Here is a 12227-nt window from a genome sequence, read left to right on the forward strand (position 1 = left end):
TGGAAAAGATCAATGCCTTAATAGCTAATAAATATAATGCATGCATGAATTTTTTTTTTTTTTTTAATCATGATTGCAGAAGTTATAGCTGTAACTGTAACTGCTTTAGCTATTCCAACTGGTTTCGTGGCTTTTTATGTTTGGCTTTTACAAAGCCGTAAAGGAACTTTGCCTATAACAACAACTGAATGTGCATATAATCGTAATAAATATGGACATATTCTTGATTGGGATAAACATTGTTTATACATTCATAAAAATCCAACATTAATATTTAGTGGAGAATTTCATTATTGGCGACTTCCTGATCAATCAAGATGGGAAAGTGTGCTAAAAAAGTATCGAGCAGGAGGATTTAACTGTATTAGAATTTATTTCCATTGGGGATTTCATAATCCTGATCAGGGAATTTATAAGTTTGATGGCAATAGAGATGTTAATCATTTGTTGAATCTTTGCGAAAAATTGGGACTTTATGTTCTAGCAGCACCAGGTCCTTATATTTGTGCTGAAACTCAAGTGGGAGGATTTCCATTGTGGTTAGCTGCTGAAAAACATAGAATACGTCATATTAAATTCACAGGATTTAAAGAGTACGATAAAACTTTTGCGGAATATGAAAAAGAATGGTTTGAGAATATTTTACCAATCTTAGCGCGTCACCAAATTACTGAAAAATCTAATGGATGTGTTATTGCACTTCAAATCGAAAATGAATTATTTGAAAAAGCACGAAAGATTCCATTTGGCTTACATGATGAAATGCGTTTTCTTTGTAAAGTAGCAAGGGATTGTGGAATTACAGTTCCCCTTTTTACAAATGATCCCGATGAATCAGGTTCTTTTATTGCAAAACCTGAATATGATGCTAAGCCATCAACTAATTTCTTTAATCGAAGATCATTCGGATTAGATTTATATGGATTTGATAAATATTTTAGTAAGTGATAAGAAATAAAATATTATACAATATATACATACATGTTTAATATATAAATTAAAAAAAAATAATAATTTGTTCTTTTCCATTTACAAGTATTCGCGCCGTCAGACTCTCCAGCTCCATTTGACTTTTGTTCAGAACAGGATCCCAAAAAATGGAAACCTTGGGATCCTAAAGATATGGTAAATGCATTAGATCATCTTGAAAAAGAAGTGCGAAGCTTTGGCCATGATGCAGCAAAAGTAAATTTGGTTTATTTATTTAATAATTTCATAAAAAAGACCAGAATTAATACTTACCTGTCTATTGTATTTAGTCACCCATATTCATTCCAGAATTGCAAGGTGGATGGTATACATCATATAAGTCAAAACATACGTTTGATGATATTTATAATTTTTATGGAGATAGATTTACTCGAATCGTTTATGATTCAGTTTTAGCACAAGGATGCACCATGCTTTCATTTTACATGGTCTATGGTGGGACTAATTGGGGAACATTGGGTGACATGTATATTTAGAATTTTTTTTAATTTGCAATTTTTTAAAAAAAATTTTATTACGAGTTGCTTATCCAATTTTGTATTTAGTGACGGAACTACTTCATATGATTACTCCGCATGTATACGGGAATCTGGTTATATATCAGCTCGGCTAAGAAATTTGCGTCTTGGGCTATTCTTTGCAAGAAGTTTTTCGGACGTCTTTGCAAAAACTGTACGCGTTAAAAATCCAAACATTAGAGCATCAATCAAGAATGTTTTCAATTTACAAAGACGAGCTGTGGTAGATTCAGGTGAAGAAAGTAATGCTGTTGTGTTTACTTTTCTTCGAAATTTTTCTAAGACAGAGAGTCCAAAATTCGAACTTTTTGTTAATTATATTGGAGCTCAAGGAAAAAAAGTGTTATTTGGCATGCAATGTTATTTACCATATAAGAGTTCCTTCATTGCTTTAGGTAATTATGTAACATCAACAGGATTGAAACTTATTTTTTCTTCAATACCTATTCATTTGAGGATTTTACATCCACCAAGTGGAAGTGATCCGGGAAGAGAGATATGGATAATTCCAGTTAATGATGGTGGAGAATTTGCATTTGAGGGCGAAATCAACGTAGATGGAAATCTTCGTTCATCAGTAAGAAATATTGGTGATTCTATTAATATTGTTTCATTTAATGATGGAATTGGATTTGCAAGGATCAGGCATGCGGAAGATTCAAAAGAACTTATTATATTAGCTCTAGATAATGATTCGCTTGGTACACTTCATGCAGTTTTTGATGAACCTCATTGGGCTCAAGCACATAATCGAGCATTTAATCTTTCTCATTCACCTTTAATAGTTAGTTGGGGGACACAGAATGTTTATTTTGATCTAGAAAATAACACCATTGAGACAGAATATGGAGAAGTTGAAAAGGAAATCACAATATTGTCCTTACGACAACTATCTGATCATACTCGTGTAGATTCGAATTCTTTCTATTCTCTTCCATTTATTTATAAGAAACAACTTAATAAACCTTCAGCTGTCCATACAACACCAGAATTATTTAATTGGAGTACACGTATCACAAATTTTTCGGATTTAGAATGGCGAGAAATTGATTTAAAGAATGGCGGAGCTGCTGAAAATCATTATGCATCAGGTCACGTTTTATATCGAGCAAAATTTCCATCCATGAAAAAAAACAGGAAAATACAATTAAACGTTAATATGCGACATAGGTGTACCATATTTGTTAATGGAAAATTTGCTGGAGGTCATATGACTTTTAGTAAAAATTTATTCTTTCCAGGAGTGAAAATGGGACCTGAATTATTTGCAAGTTTAGGAGATAAAAAATATGATATTACAAAATTCGTTAATGTTAATGAGGAAGATAATATTATAATTATATTAGTTGATAATCTTGGAATTAGCCGACAATCTGTCGTGTTTAATGATGCAAGAAATCCAAGGGGATTAATTTCAGCAAAAATTTCTGGTTTATCAAAGGTTAAATGGGAAATTTGTGGAGTTGATGTTAGAAAATTGGAAATACCATTTATTACGAGTGGATTTCCAGATGAACATAAGAATACAGGGTGGATTGAAAGTAGTAGTATAAGTGATTATGGGGTAATGCCAGATGAAGGGGTTAAGTGGTGGAGTTTTAAATTTAAACATCCTGTTGATCCAAAATATAAAGAAATTATAAATTCTCCATTAAGGTTGGTCCTATTCGGAGCTTTTACTTCATTTATATTTTTAAATGATACCTTAATTGGAAGATACTACGGAAATGGTGATTTTTCGCAACATAATTATTATTTAATGGACGGTTTATTAAAATTTAATGAAGAAAATAAAATTACATTAATGGTATATAGTTGGGAACAGGTTCATAGTAATGATATTAAAGTTGAAGTAAGAGGTTGGGAAATTGATGATGTGAATAAATCTGGCAATATTATTGAAATACCAGAAGATGCTAATGATGATCATAAATCTTGGGTTGTTATGAGAGAAAAGATTAAATTAAATTAACGACTTTGTATAAATAACAACAAGTTATTTGTATAATTGAATATTTGATATTTAATAATTTTGACATTTAATATTTTTAATATTTTTAATATTTGTAATTTATTATTATTATTTATTATGTAATTAAATTATTTTTAATCATTAATTGTAATATGATATGAATTTGAATTATAAAATTTAGCTCCAATTTTTTGCAATTTCTACGTGACACAACAAACTAAGCCATACTATTCTCTCGGATGATACCAATCTTGTCTCATAAAGATATCATCATAACATCCGCCTCTATTGAAAGGAGCGATGTAGCCGATTCAGAAGCAGGCTTTCAGGCTTTCTTCCATGCAATGGATCTAACTATTAGTAAGAATTGCATCGATCTTTTATCATCACAAAAACACTTTTGCTCGATAAGAGTCAAAATATTTAAATCACGGAATTAGCAATCTGTTACGCCTCCACAAATGAATGTTTGTTTTTGGGTATCCATAAATTGGCATCATCTAAACAATATTATGCTTTGACTTTTTGTCCATGTTGATCCGATATCTAAAAATTCCCGATCTCTTTCTCAAGTTGAGGTAGAATAGGATGTAGGCGCGAAACCGAGCGAGAAAGGAAAGGTATTTATATTCGTGGAATTTCGTATAATATCAGATATTATAAATGCTTATTAAGAATTAATTATTTTGTTATAGTAGAGTACCTATATTACTTCATTATATTTCCTTTCAGAAATTCAGCAAAATCGGCAAAGTTTCCAGCACACATAACGTGCGTTATTTTCATGTTTACGCTTTGGTTTAGTCTTTTTGCAGTTCCTTCTTGGAAGTTCGAATGTATTTAGATTCGAGGATAGAAACATAATGCATATTTTATAGAGACTGTAAAACTAAATAGTTTAGTTATCGTAGAAATATTATTGGTTCTAAAGAAATTGTGTAACTATATATTTTTTTTATAGCTAATAGTACCCAGATTTTCGAGATTTTTCGCATAATCTACAATTGTCTTCTCCAGTTTCTAATTTATGTAAATAATAAGTACAGTATACAATTGTAAGTAATTAAATAATAAAAACTCCACTCCTATATTTAAATCAACACGTGATAAGTCTATTAACATAAATTTATATTTTTTAGCTAACCGACTATTGTTATAATGAATCGACTTTCAACTGAAGTATTGGAACAGGTCTTTAGAAAATTTAAAGACGATTTTCATGCATCAAAACATGAATTATCTGCAGCACTTGTTAATCGAAAATGGTGTAGAATAATTGTTCCTATAATATGGGAAGACCCTTTTGGATCGACTGACTTCCCTGATAAACTTGTCAAAATCCTCTTATCACTTTTAGATGAAGAATCGAGATCATTATTGACTAATAAAGAAATTGATTTATCAAAATCACCGCCTTTTCAGACGACGACTTTTGATTATGCATGCTTTATTAGATCTCTTCAATTGGATAAGATGTATGATGGAATCCGAAATTATCTTATTACTAATAATCAGTTTGATGAAGAAGAACTAATCGGGAAGTTCAAAAAAACTGGATTTATATTTCATGAGATAAGCTCATTAATATTAAGACGAAGTAGTCTTATCGAATATATACGATCAGTATATCCATACAGTATTGATTATGCTGTTATTGTAGATGATATCAATTTGATTCCGTACATGACTAATGCGAACAAATGTTTAAAATATTTACGCGTTGTCATTACTTTTGGCGGAGATTATTCTAAGTTTTATTCTGGATTGTTTACTATTTGTAAAAATTTAATTACTATCATAACTAGTGTTACAACATTGGAATCTGCCAATTCACTTGCAACCATAATCCGAGCACAAAATTCGCTGAAAAATTTATCTGTTTTATTCAGTGAAAAATACTTAGTTGGATCAGTTTTAGAATCTCTTTCCAGTCAAAAAGATTCACTTATTAATCTTACAATGAATACTTGTAATTTCGATACTATAAGTGATGATGCATTGAAGTCACTTGTAACTTGCAAAAAATTGGAAAGGCTTGTATTGGAACGTTGCATTGGATTAGAAAAGGAAAGGTTTAATTCTTTATCAAGATCATTTCCTTTGTTAAAGGAGATTATATTTTTTTATAAACATGATTATAATTATTTTCCAGATGACTTTATAATTGGATTGATCCAAACAGCTAATGTTAATCTTCGAAACCTTGATTTTGATTTTTATTCATGTAGAGTAGTTAATGCTATTTTAAATTATATTCCAGAATTCGATCAATGTCGATTATATGATTATGAATTTAAATCCCATAATGATTTAAAAGAATATGAGAACAATCAAGTTTTCTATGAAACTAGCGATGATAGTAATGATAGTAATGAAGAGGAAGAAAGTAGCGAAGCTGAGAATGATTAAGTTAGATCATAAAGAAGCATCAAACGACAATTATATTAGCATGTTAATTTTTTTTAGATTGAATAGAATAGAAATATTTGTTTCTTCAATATATACTTTTTATTATTAGTTCAATTTAAGGATGTAATACTAATACATCACAATTAAATCATTTGGAAAAGTCTACTATAAAACTTAACTTGTAAATTACCGATTAAATACTTAATATTAAAACTAATTATTACTATTTTGACAAATAAATATAATTTTTAATTTTACCCCTAAATCCCTACCTTGTAAACTAGCGGAAATGCGGGATTACTAAAGAATCTCTTTACTTAGTAAACTAACGGAAATGCGGGATTACTAAATACTAAAGTTGATCCAATAATAATTATAAATAATAAATACCGCATAACGACAATAAAAACAAACAAACAAATTTAGGTAAGACTTGACGCTCATAGTTCCACAATTTATGTTCGCTGGGTTTTTTTAATAATGAAAACCAAAGATTGAAATATAACATAAAATACTAACTTTTTTAGAAAAGAGCTAATAAAAAAATAAGATTATCATTTTTTATTTATAGAAAAGTTTCGAAACGCAAATAAATTTTTTTAATTAATTAATAATTTTAAATTAAAAATGTGTTATTTCTTGGATAGAAACAAATGAACACATGTAAATCACACAATCGGAATTTTAAGTCCGATTGAAAATTGTATGGGGAAGCGATCGTCTTATCGTCTTCTTATCTGTTGTAATCCCGGCGGTCAATTGAATGAATAAAGTTATTTTTACTTAAAATACTAGTATTAGATAACATGAAAAATGTATTATTTATTTGCCTTTTTTGTTAGTTAATATCCAACATCCTCTTTTTTTTTTGGGCCTAGTTTGTTGGGTTGATTGGTCAATCAATGTAACTCATTACGAGTACAAAAACAGTTTGTACTCATGTACAATACTGTGGGCAGGTTTGTGGCTAATTTATAAAATAAAAATTCCCCTTTTTTTTCAACTGGATTTTTTTTCTTTAATATTTTTCTTTCATTCACACATATAAATATACAATGTCTGAACTTCATCGAAAACTTGTAATAGTTGGTGATGGTGCGTGCGGGAAGACATGTCTTTTAATCGTATTTTCAAAGGGCACATTTCCAGATATTTATGTACCAACAGTATTTGAAAATTATGTTAAAAATATAACAGTGGATGGAAGAAATGTTGAGTTAGCATTATGGGATACAGCGGGTCAAGAGGATTATGATCGTTTAAGACCACTTTCTTATCCTGATGCTCATGTAATTTTAATTTGTTATTCTATCGACTCTATCGATTCTTTAGAAAACATAGAAGAAAAATGGTATCCAGAAGTGAAATCATTTTGTCCAAATTTACCAATTATTCTAGTTGGAAACAAAACAGATTTAAGAAATGATCAAAATGTGAATAATGGATCACGTAGACTTGTAACTATTCAAGAAGGAAAACGAGTTGCTGATAAAATTGGAGCTGTTCATTTGGAGTGTTCTGCTAAATTTAACGATGGTGTTAATAACGTTTTTGAACATGCTGTAAGAGCGGCTCTTCGTAATGTTGATGAATCTACGAGTGATTGTTGTTGTGTAGTTTTATAAAAAGAAAAGTTGGTTTATGAATCAAGAAAAGAAATAAGGGGGAAAAAATTGGGAAAAATTAGATTAGTTTATTGAATTTTGAATTTTTTTTTTTTATTAATTATATATAAATATATATATATATATTCTTTTATATACATTTTAATTTCTTCTTTCTGTAAGTTTTATCCGATGTATTGTAAAATTAGAAATTAATTTTCCGGAGATTCTTTTTTAACCGTAGATTTTTTTTAAAAAAAATTTACTCTTTAATTTGAATTAAACCACTGAATACTGTGTTTTTTTTTTATTTTTAGTCTTTTTCAATCAAAAACTTTCGTTCAATAACAACTTTTTTGGTGTACATTTTTATGACATCACTGTACGTAATACGAACATGACCAATAAAAATTCGTTCGAAACTTCGAATCTTATTGAACTGTAAATTCTAATGTAAATTCTAAATTCGTTTTATCCGTTGGTTAAAGTATATGCATGAGAGATAATTCGGTTTATCTGTTGGTTGAAGTATATGCACGAGAGATACTTGTCGAATTATCACTGGATCGTGAGAAAAATAAAATTCTTTTTAGGGAATTTGTATCAGAAATATTATTATTACTTGACTATTATAGTTAATTTAAGAGAAATTTCTATAGAAGCCGTCAAAGAAAAAAACAAAACGGTTGAGATCAGATATACCGACCGAATATTAACGCCTCCACAGCCTAATTGAAGTCACGTGATTACCAAAGGAAAAGTCTAGATTAAGAACTTTAGAACCAATTTCAGAAATTCTTAATTTGTCATTTTTCATAGTCGAGAAAGAATTGACATTGTTGATCGTTAATTGTCAATTTTGAATAAACTTTTTCTAAATTATTTATAGCTAATATCCACTCATATTTCATTTCACAACATTTTTTATTTAATAATAAAGCATTATATTTTTAGGAGCCGGTTAGACATGATGATTTCCGCCACGTTATATCTGATCATAAATAATTTTTTAAACGTCATATCTCATGAGATCGAACTATAAATTATTAAGTTTCACCCGTTCGATTTCTAAAAAAAAAAATATTAAACGTTTCACATGTTTTACAAGTTTTAAAGTTTTAGGGATTGTTATTTAAATAGTAATAATTTTTGTTCCGGACTTATAATGATTTTCCCATTTTCCTTATTCTTTATTATTCGCAACTAGCCGATTAACTTTAAAAACTTCGTGTTTTATTATAAAAATTGCGTGGAAATCACTATAGATAGACTAGTGAGTATGCGAAGTATCTGTTGTATCTTCTGCGGGAAGCGTAACTTTGATCACGTTACTCTTTACATATATTGACAAATCATATGATGATATATTTTTTTGATCTACATTTTTAAAAATGATTTTTATAAATTAATTTACTTTAATTTTCTTCTTCGTTTTCCTTTTTTTTTTTAAAAAAAAAACTTATCTTTTTACCATGGAACCACCAAAATATGATGGAACAATTCACCCAGAAGAATGGATTAAACAAATTCAACTGTTTTGTTATTTAAGACAAATTACAACTGACCAAGAAATATTGAAAATATGTAAATTAGTAATTGATCCTAAAATTAATATTTCACATAATATAAATACCATTGATGAATTAATAAAAGCTTTAAAGCAAGATATATTTTTTATAATATCTAAAGATGATGCTAAGAGAAAATTATCTTCTATGAAATATATTTCAGAAAACGATGGTGGTGATCACATTAAATTTATGAAAGAATTTCTTACATATTGTTATAATGCGGAAATATATAAAGAAATTAATGAAATGAAGAGATATTTATGTAAAACTTTAAAAGAAAGTCGATATTTACAAAAGGAATTTGTTAATCGAGTAGAAAATATCGATTCAACAAATGAATTGATAAAAAACTTTGAAGATATTGTTTTTAAACAAACGTTGATAAAATATGGATCTCGCGTTGCTTTAAGACACGTTGCTACCGGGAAATATTTAACGAGCATAAATAAAAGTTATGAAAAATCACAAAAACAAATAGTACGTAATAATTTTGTCCCTATTTTTTTTTCATGATTTTAAATTATTTTAATTATTTTATTACTTTTTTTTTCTAAAGGTATTTGCGGGCAAATCTTTACCGACATCAGATTCGACATGGATTATTACATCTATGGGATGTAAAAAAAATGGTGATATAGTCGAATATGGAGATTATAGAATTGGTTTGATAAATGAAGAAACAAATAAAGCTCTCTTTGATACTTCTACTAATGGTAATCATAATAATTAATAATAATACTATTTTGTATATATATATATATTAGATATTATTAATCTAATTAAATCATTTTAAAATTACAGCATATTGTGATACTATTAATAAAAGTACTAGTTTTTATTGGTACTTTCAAAATTTAAAATCAAAAGAAATCAATTCATTTGTCGAATCACAAGACATCATCAATATTGTTTATTCCGATATAGAAGAATATTATTTACTTAGTCATGAAGCCACATTTAAAGTTGGTAACGAAACATTTCAAGAAGTTGTCTCTAGTGAATATATTGAAGATAGCGAAGAGCCAAATTATGAGGTAAAATGAGAATGATTATAAAAATTTATGTATAATAATAATTTGATTTTTATTCTAATAATTTAATTATTTTTTTAAAAAAAAAAATCATAGTGGTGTATTGAACTTATTAAGTAACTTTTAAATTGGTCAATTTTTTTAAAAAATAAGTTGTTAGATCAGCCAAAATGTGTTGATTATCAGATTAAATGCGAACGGGTGTAATAAAGTTATGAAATTCTCTTTATATACATATATCGATATATATATATATATACATAAATTTTTATTTTCTAAGTGTATTCCTTTATTATTTAAATGACCATAGTGTTGTAATTTTCTAATATTTCTAGTTCTATTTTTATTAATTAATAAGTGAAAAAAAAATAACTTTAAGGATGTAAATAAAATTATATTAAAGCAGTATTAAAGCCCATCGTTATTTTTTTCGAACATGAGATTACGTACAATAATCTCAATTCTTTAAAGGCGGTGAAAAAAAAACCTTCAATTGATCTTCAGATCATTTATTTAAGTTAACATGTTGGATATCACGTACATAAGAGGTTATATTAGTTCCGGATTTATTGATCTATGATCTATATGATTAATTATTCAATATTTCTTTATTTGTTTAAATTAAATTTTAAATAGAGTGTGAACACTAGCTAAATTAACAACTTAATTTGTGGAACAAATTGAATAAATTCTCAATCAACGAGAAGAAATTATGAAAATACCATTGATGATTACATTATTTAAAGTGATTGCACTCACTTATTAACAGTCGCGCTAATTTTTTAGAGAGAATCACATCTCGGAAAGAGGATGGTAACAATCATATTAAAATTATGAAGGAATTTCTTACTCATTGTTGAAGCGATGACTGCGATGTCAAATTGTCAAATTCTAAGTTACAAGAGATACAGTAGTTGCTAACAAGTTTGAAATAATTAAATAGAAATAGAAATAGAAATAGAATATAGAAACTGTGAAAGAATTCATAAATAAACGATAAAACGCGGATTCTTAATTGTTATCGGAAGTATTTGAGAGTGTTAAATTTAAAAATTTTATAAATAATCAACAAATAAATAAATAACATTTAGATAATATTATTTGATAAACAATTAAAACAATATTAATAAGATATATTATTGTCCCACAAAGATTTGAAGAGAGCTATAAAGTATGAAGAAAGTTAAGATTAGAATTATATAAAAGCTACTCAATAGGCCATATATGCATTTATTTTACATTCTTATTAATTTTGGATTACCATTCCTAACAATGATTATATCGTATAAGAGAATCTTTTGTCTATTTCTATCTTTCTAGGAGACTATATAATAAAGGCTATTATGCCGAGTTAGAGCATATAAAAAAATCACTGGGATAACCTTGGGTGATTGCCTCAAATACTTGGAATATAAAAGTCCCTTATATATTCTGTAACTTGAAACAAGGACTTGATATTTTCTAAACTAGCTTGCTGATTATATATTGGCATTCTACAGCATTTTTTATAAAAAAAATGTATGCATATATTTGTTCTAATTTTATATATGTACTGCATATTTATATATTATTTATATATCACCATTAGACTATTATAATCCAACAATAATTATTATGCTACTATATGGTAATATGATATAACCGATCAAAATAATAATTATGTTAAATCTACATAAATTTATGAGGATTGGAGTCATAAAGTTTTTATCTGTTTCATACAACACCTTGCAAAAACATTACCACAAAAGTACAAATCATAAATTAAGTTCATGAAATTATATCAGAGACATTTGAAAAATATATTATTTGTTAGACAAAATATCGGTTCTTACGGTTAGTTATCATTATGATATTTTTGATCTAGTAGATGGTACCGGTAAAGATTAATTGATTAATATCTAACAAGTCAACAATTCTTTAAAAAAAAAAAATTAATATTTACTTATAAACTCGTTTATAGAAAATCACGTGATTTATGCGTTAAACTATAATCAGCATGTTTAAATTTATGAAATGTTTAGATAACGCCAGAATTTAGTGTAGGAATAGGTTGCCTCACTTTAAAGAGGAGTTTATTTAAGATAAATTAAAGATTATTATCGCTTCTGATGATAACTCTAAAAGATGAACAA

At 27.7% G+C, this 12227-nt stretch overlaps 4 protein-coding genes across 4 annotated transcripts; all 4 read left to right on the top strand.

Moving 5' to 3' along the window:
- Positions 1-69: 69 nt before the first annotated feature.
- Positions 70-4306, top strand: OCT59_013922 (uncharacterized protein; the record flags this gene model as incomplete). Its single annotated transcript, XM_025313262.2, has 4 exons — positions 70-940; positions 1037-1185; positions 1260-1456; positions 1536-4306. 4 exons carry the CDS (start codon positions 70-72, stop codon positions 3478-3480), a joined length of 3162 nt encoding a protein of 1053 aa, XP_025187606.1. The 3' UTR covers positions 3481-4306.
- A 332-nt stretch (positions 4307-4638) lies between these two features.
- OCT59_013923 (uncharacterized protein) lies at positions 4639-6150 on the top strand (the record flags this gene model as incomplete). The annotated part of the gene is made up of 1 exon (XM_025313263.2): positions 4639-6150. One exon carries the CDS (start codon positions 4639-4641, stop codon positions 5887-5889), a length of 1251 nt encoding a protein of 416 aa, XP_025187607.1. The 3' UTR covers positions 5890-6150.
- A 744-nt stretch (positions 6151-6894) lies between these two features.
- Positions 6895-7948, top strand: OCT59_013924 (Rho GTPase). Its single transcript, XM_025313264.2, has one exon. The coding sequence runs from the start codon at positions 6945-6947 to the stop codon at positions 7512-7514; it is 570 nt and encodes a 189-aa protein (XP_025187608.1). The 5' UTR covers positions 6895-6944; the 3' UTR covers positions 7515-7948.
- Positions 7949-8941: 993 nt separating this feature from the next.
- On the top strand, positions 8942-10327 carry OCT59_013925 (uncharacterized protein). Its single transcript, XM_025313265.2, has 4 exons — positions 8942-9541; positions 9621-9777; positions 9866-10098; positions 10192-10327. Exons 1-4 carry the CDS (start codon positions 8966-8968, stop codon positions 10213-10215), a joined length of 990 nt encoding a protein of 329 aa, XP_025187609.2. The 5' UTR covers positions 8942-8965; the 3' UTR covers positions 10216-10327.
- Positions 10328-12227: the final 1900 nt, after the last annotated feature.

The sequence above is a fragment of the Rhizophagus irregularis genome, chromosome 21, assembly GCF_026210795.1.
Source record: "Rhizophagus irregularis chromosome 21, complete sequence".
Taxonomy (NCBI): domain Eukaryota; kingdom Fungi; phylum Glomeromycota; class Glomeromycetes; order Glomerales; family Glomeraceae; genus Rhizophagus; species Rhizophagus irregularis.

Coding starts and splice junctions, on each gene's coding strand:
- OCT59_013924 (XM_025313264.2), top strand. CDS start 6,945: ATGTCTGAACTTCATCGAAAACTTGTAATAGTTGGTGATGGTGCGTGC.
- OCT59_013925 (XM_025313265.2), top strand. CDS start 8,966: ATGGAACCACCAAAATATGATGGAACAATTCACCCAGAAGAATGGATT. Junction 9,542..9,620: donor AAAAATCACAAAAACAAATA/GTACGTAATAAT, acceptor TTTTTTCTAAAG/GTATTTGCGGGCAAATCTTT. Junction 9,778..9,865: donor CTTTGATACTTCTACTAATG/GTAATCATAATA, acceptor TTAAAATTACAG/CATATTGTGATACTATTAAT.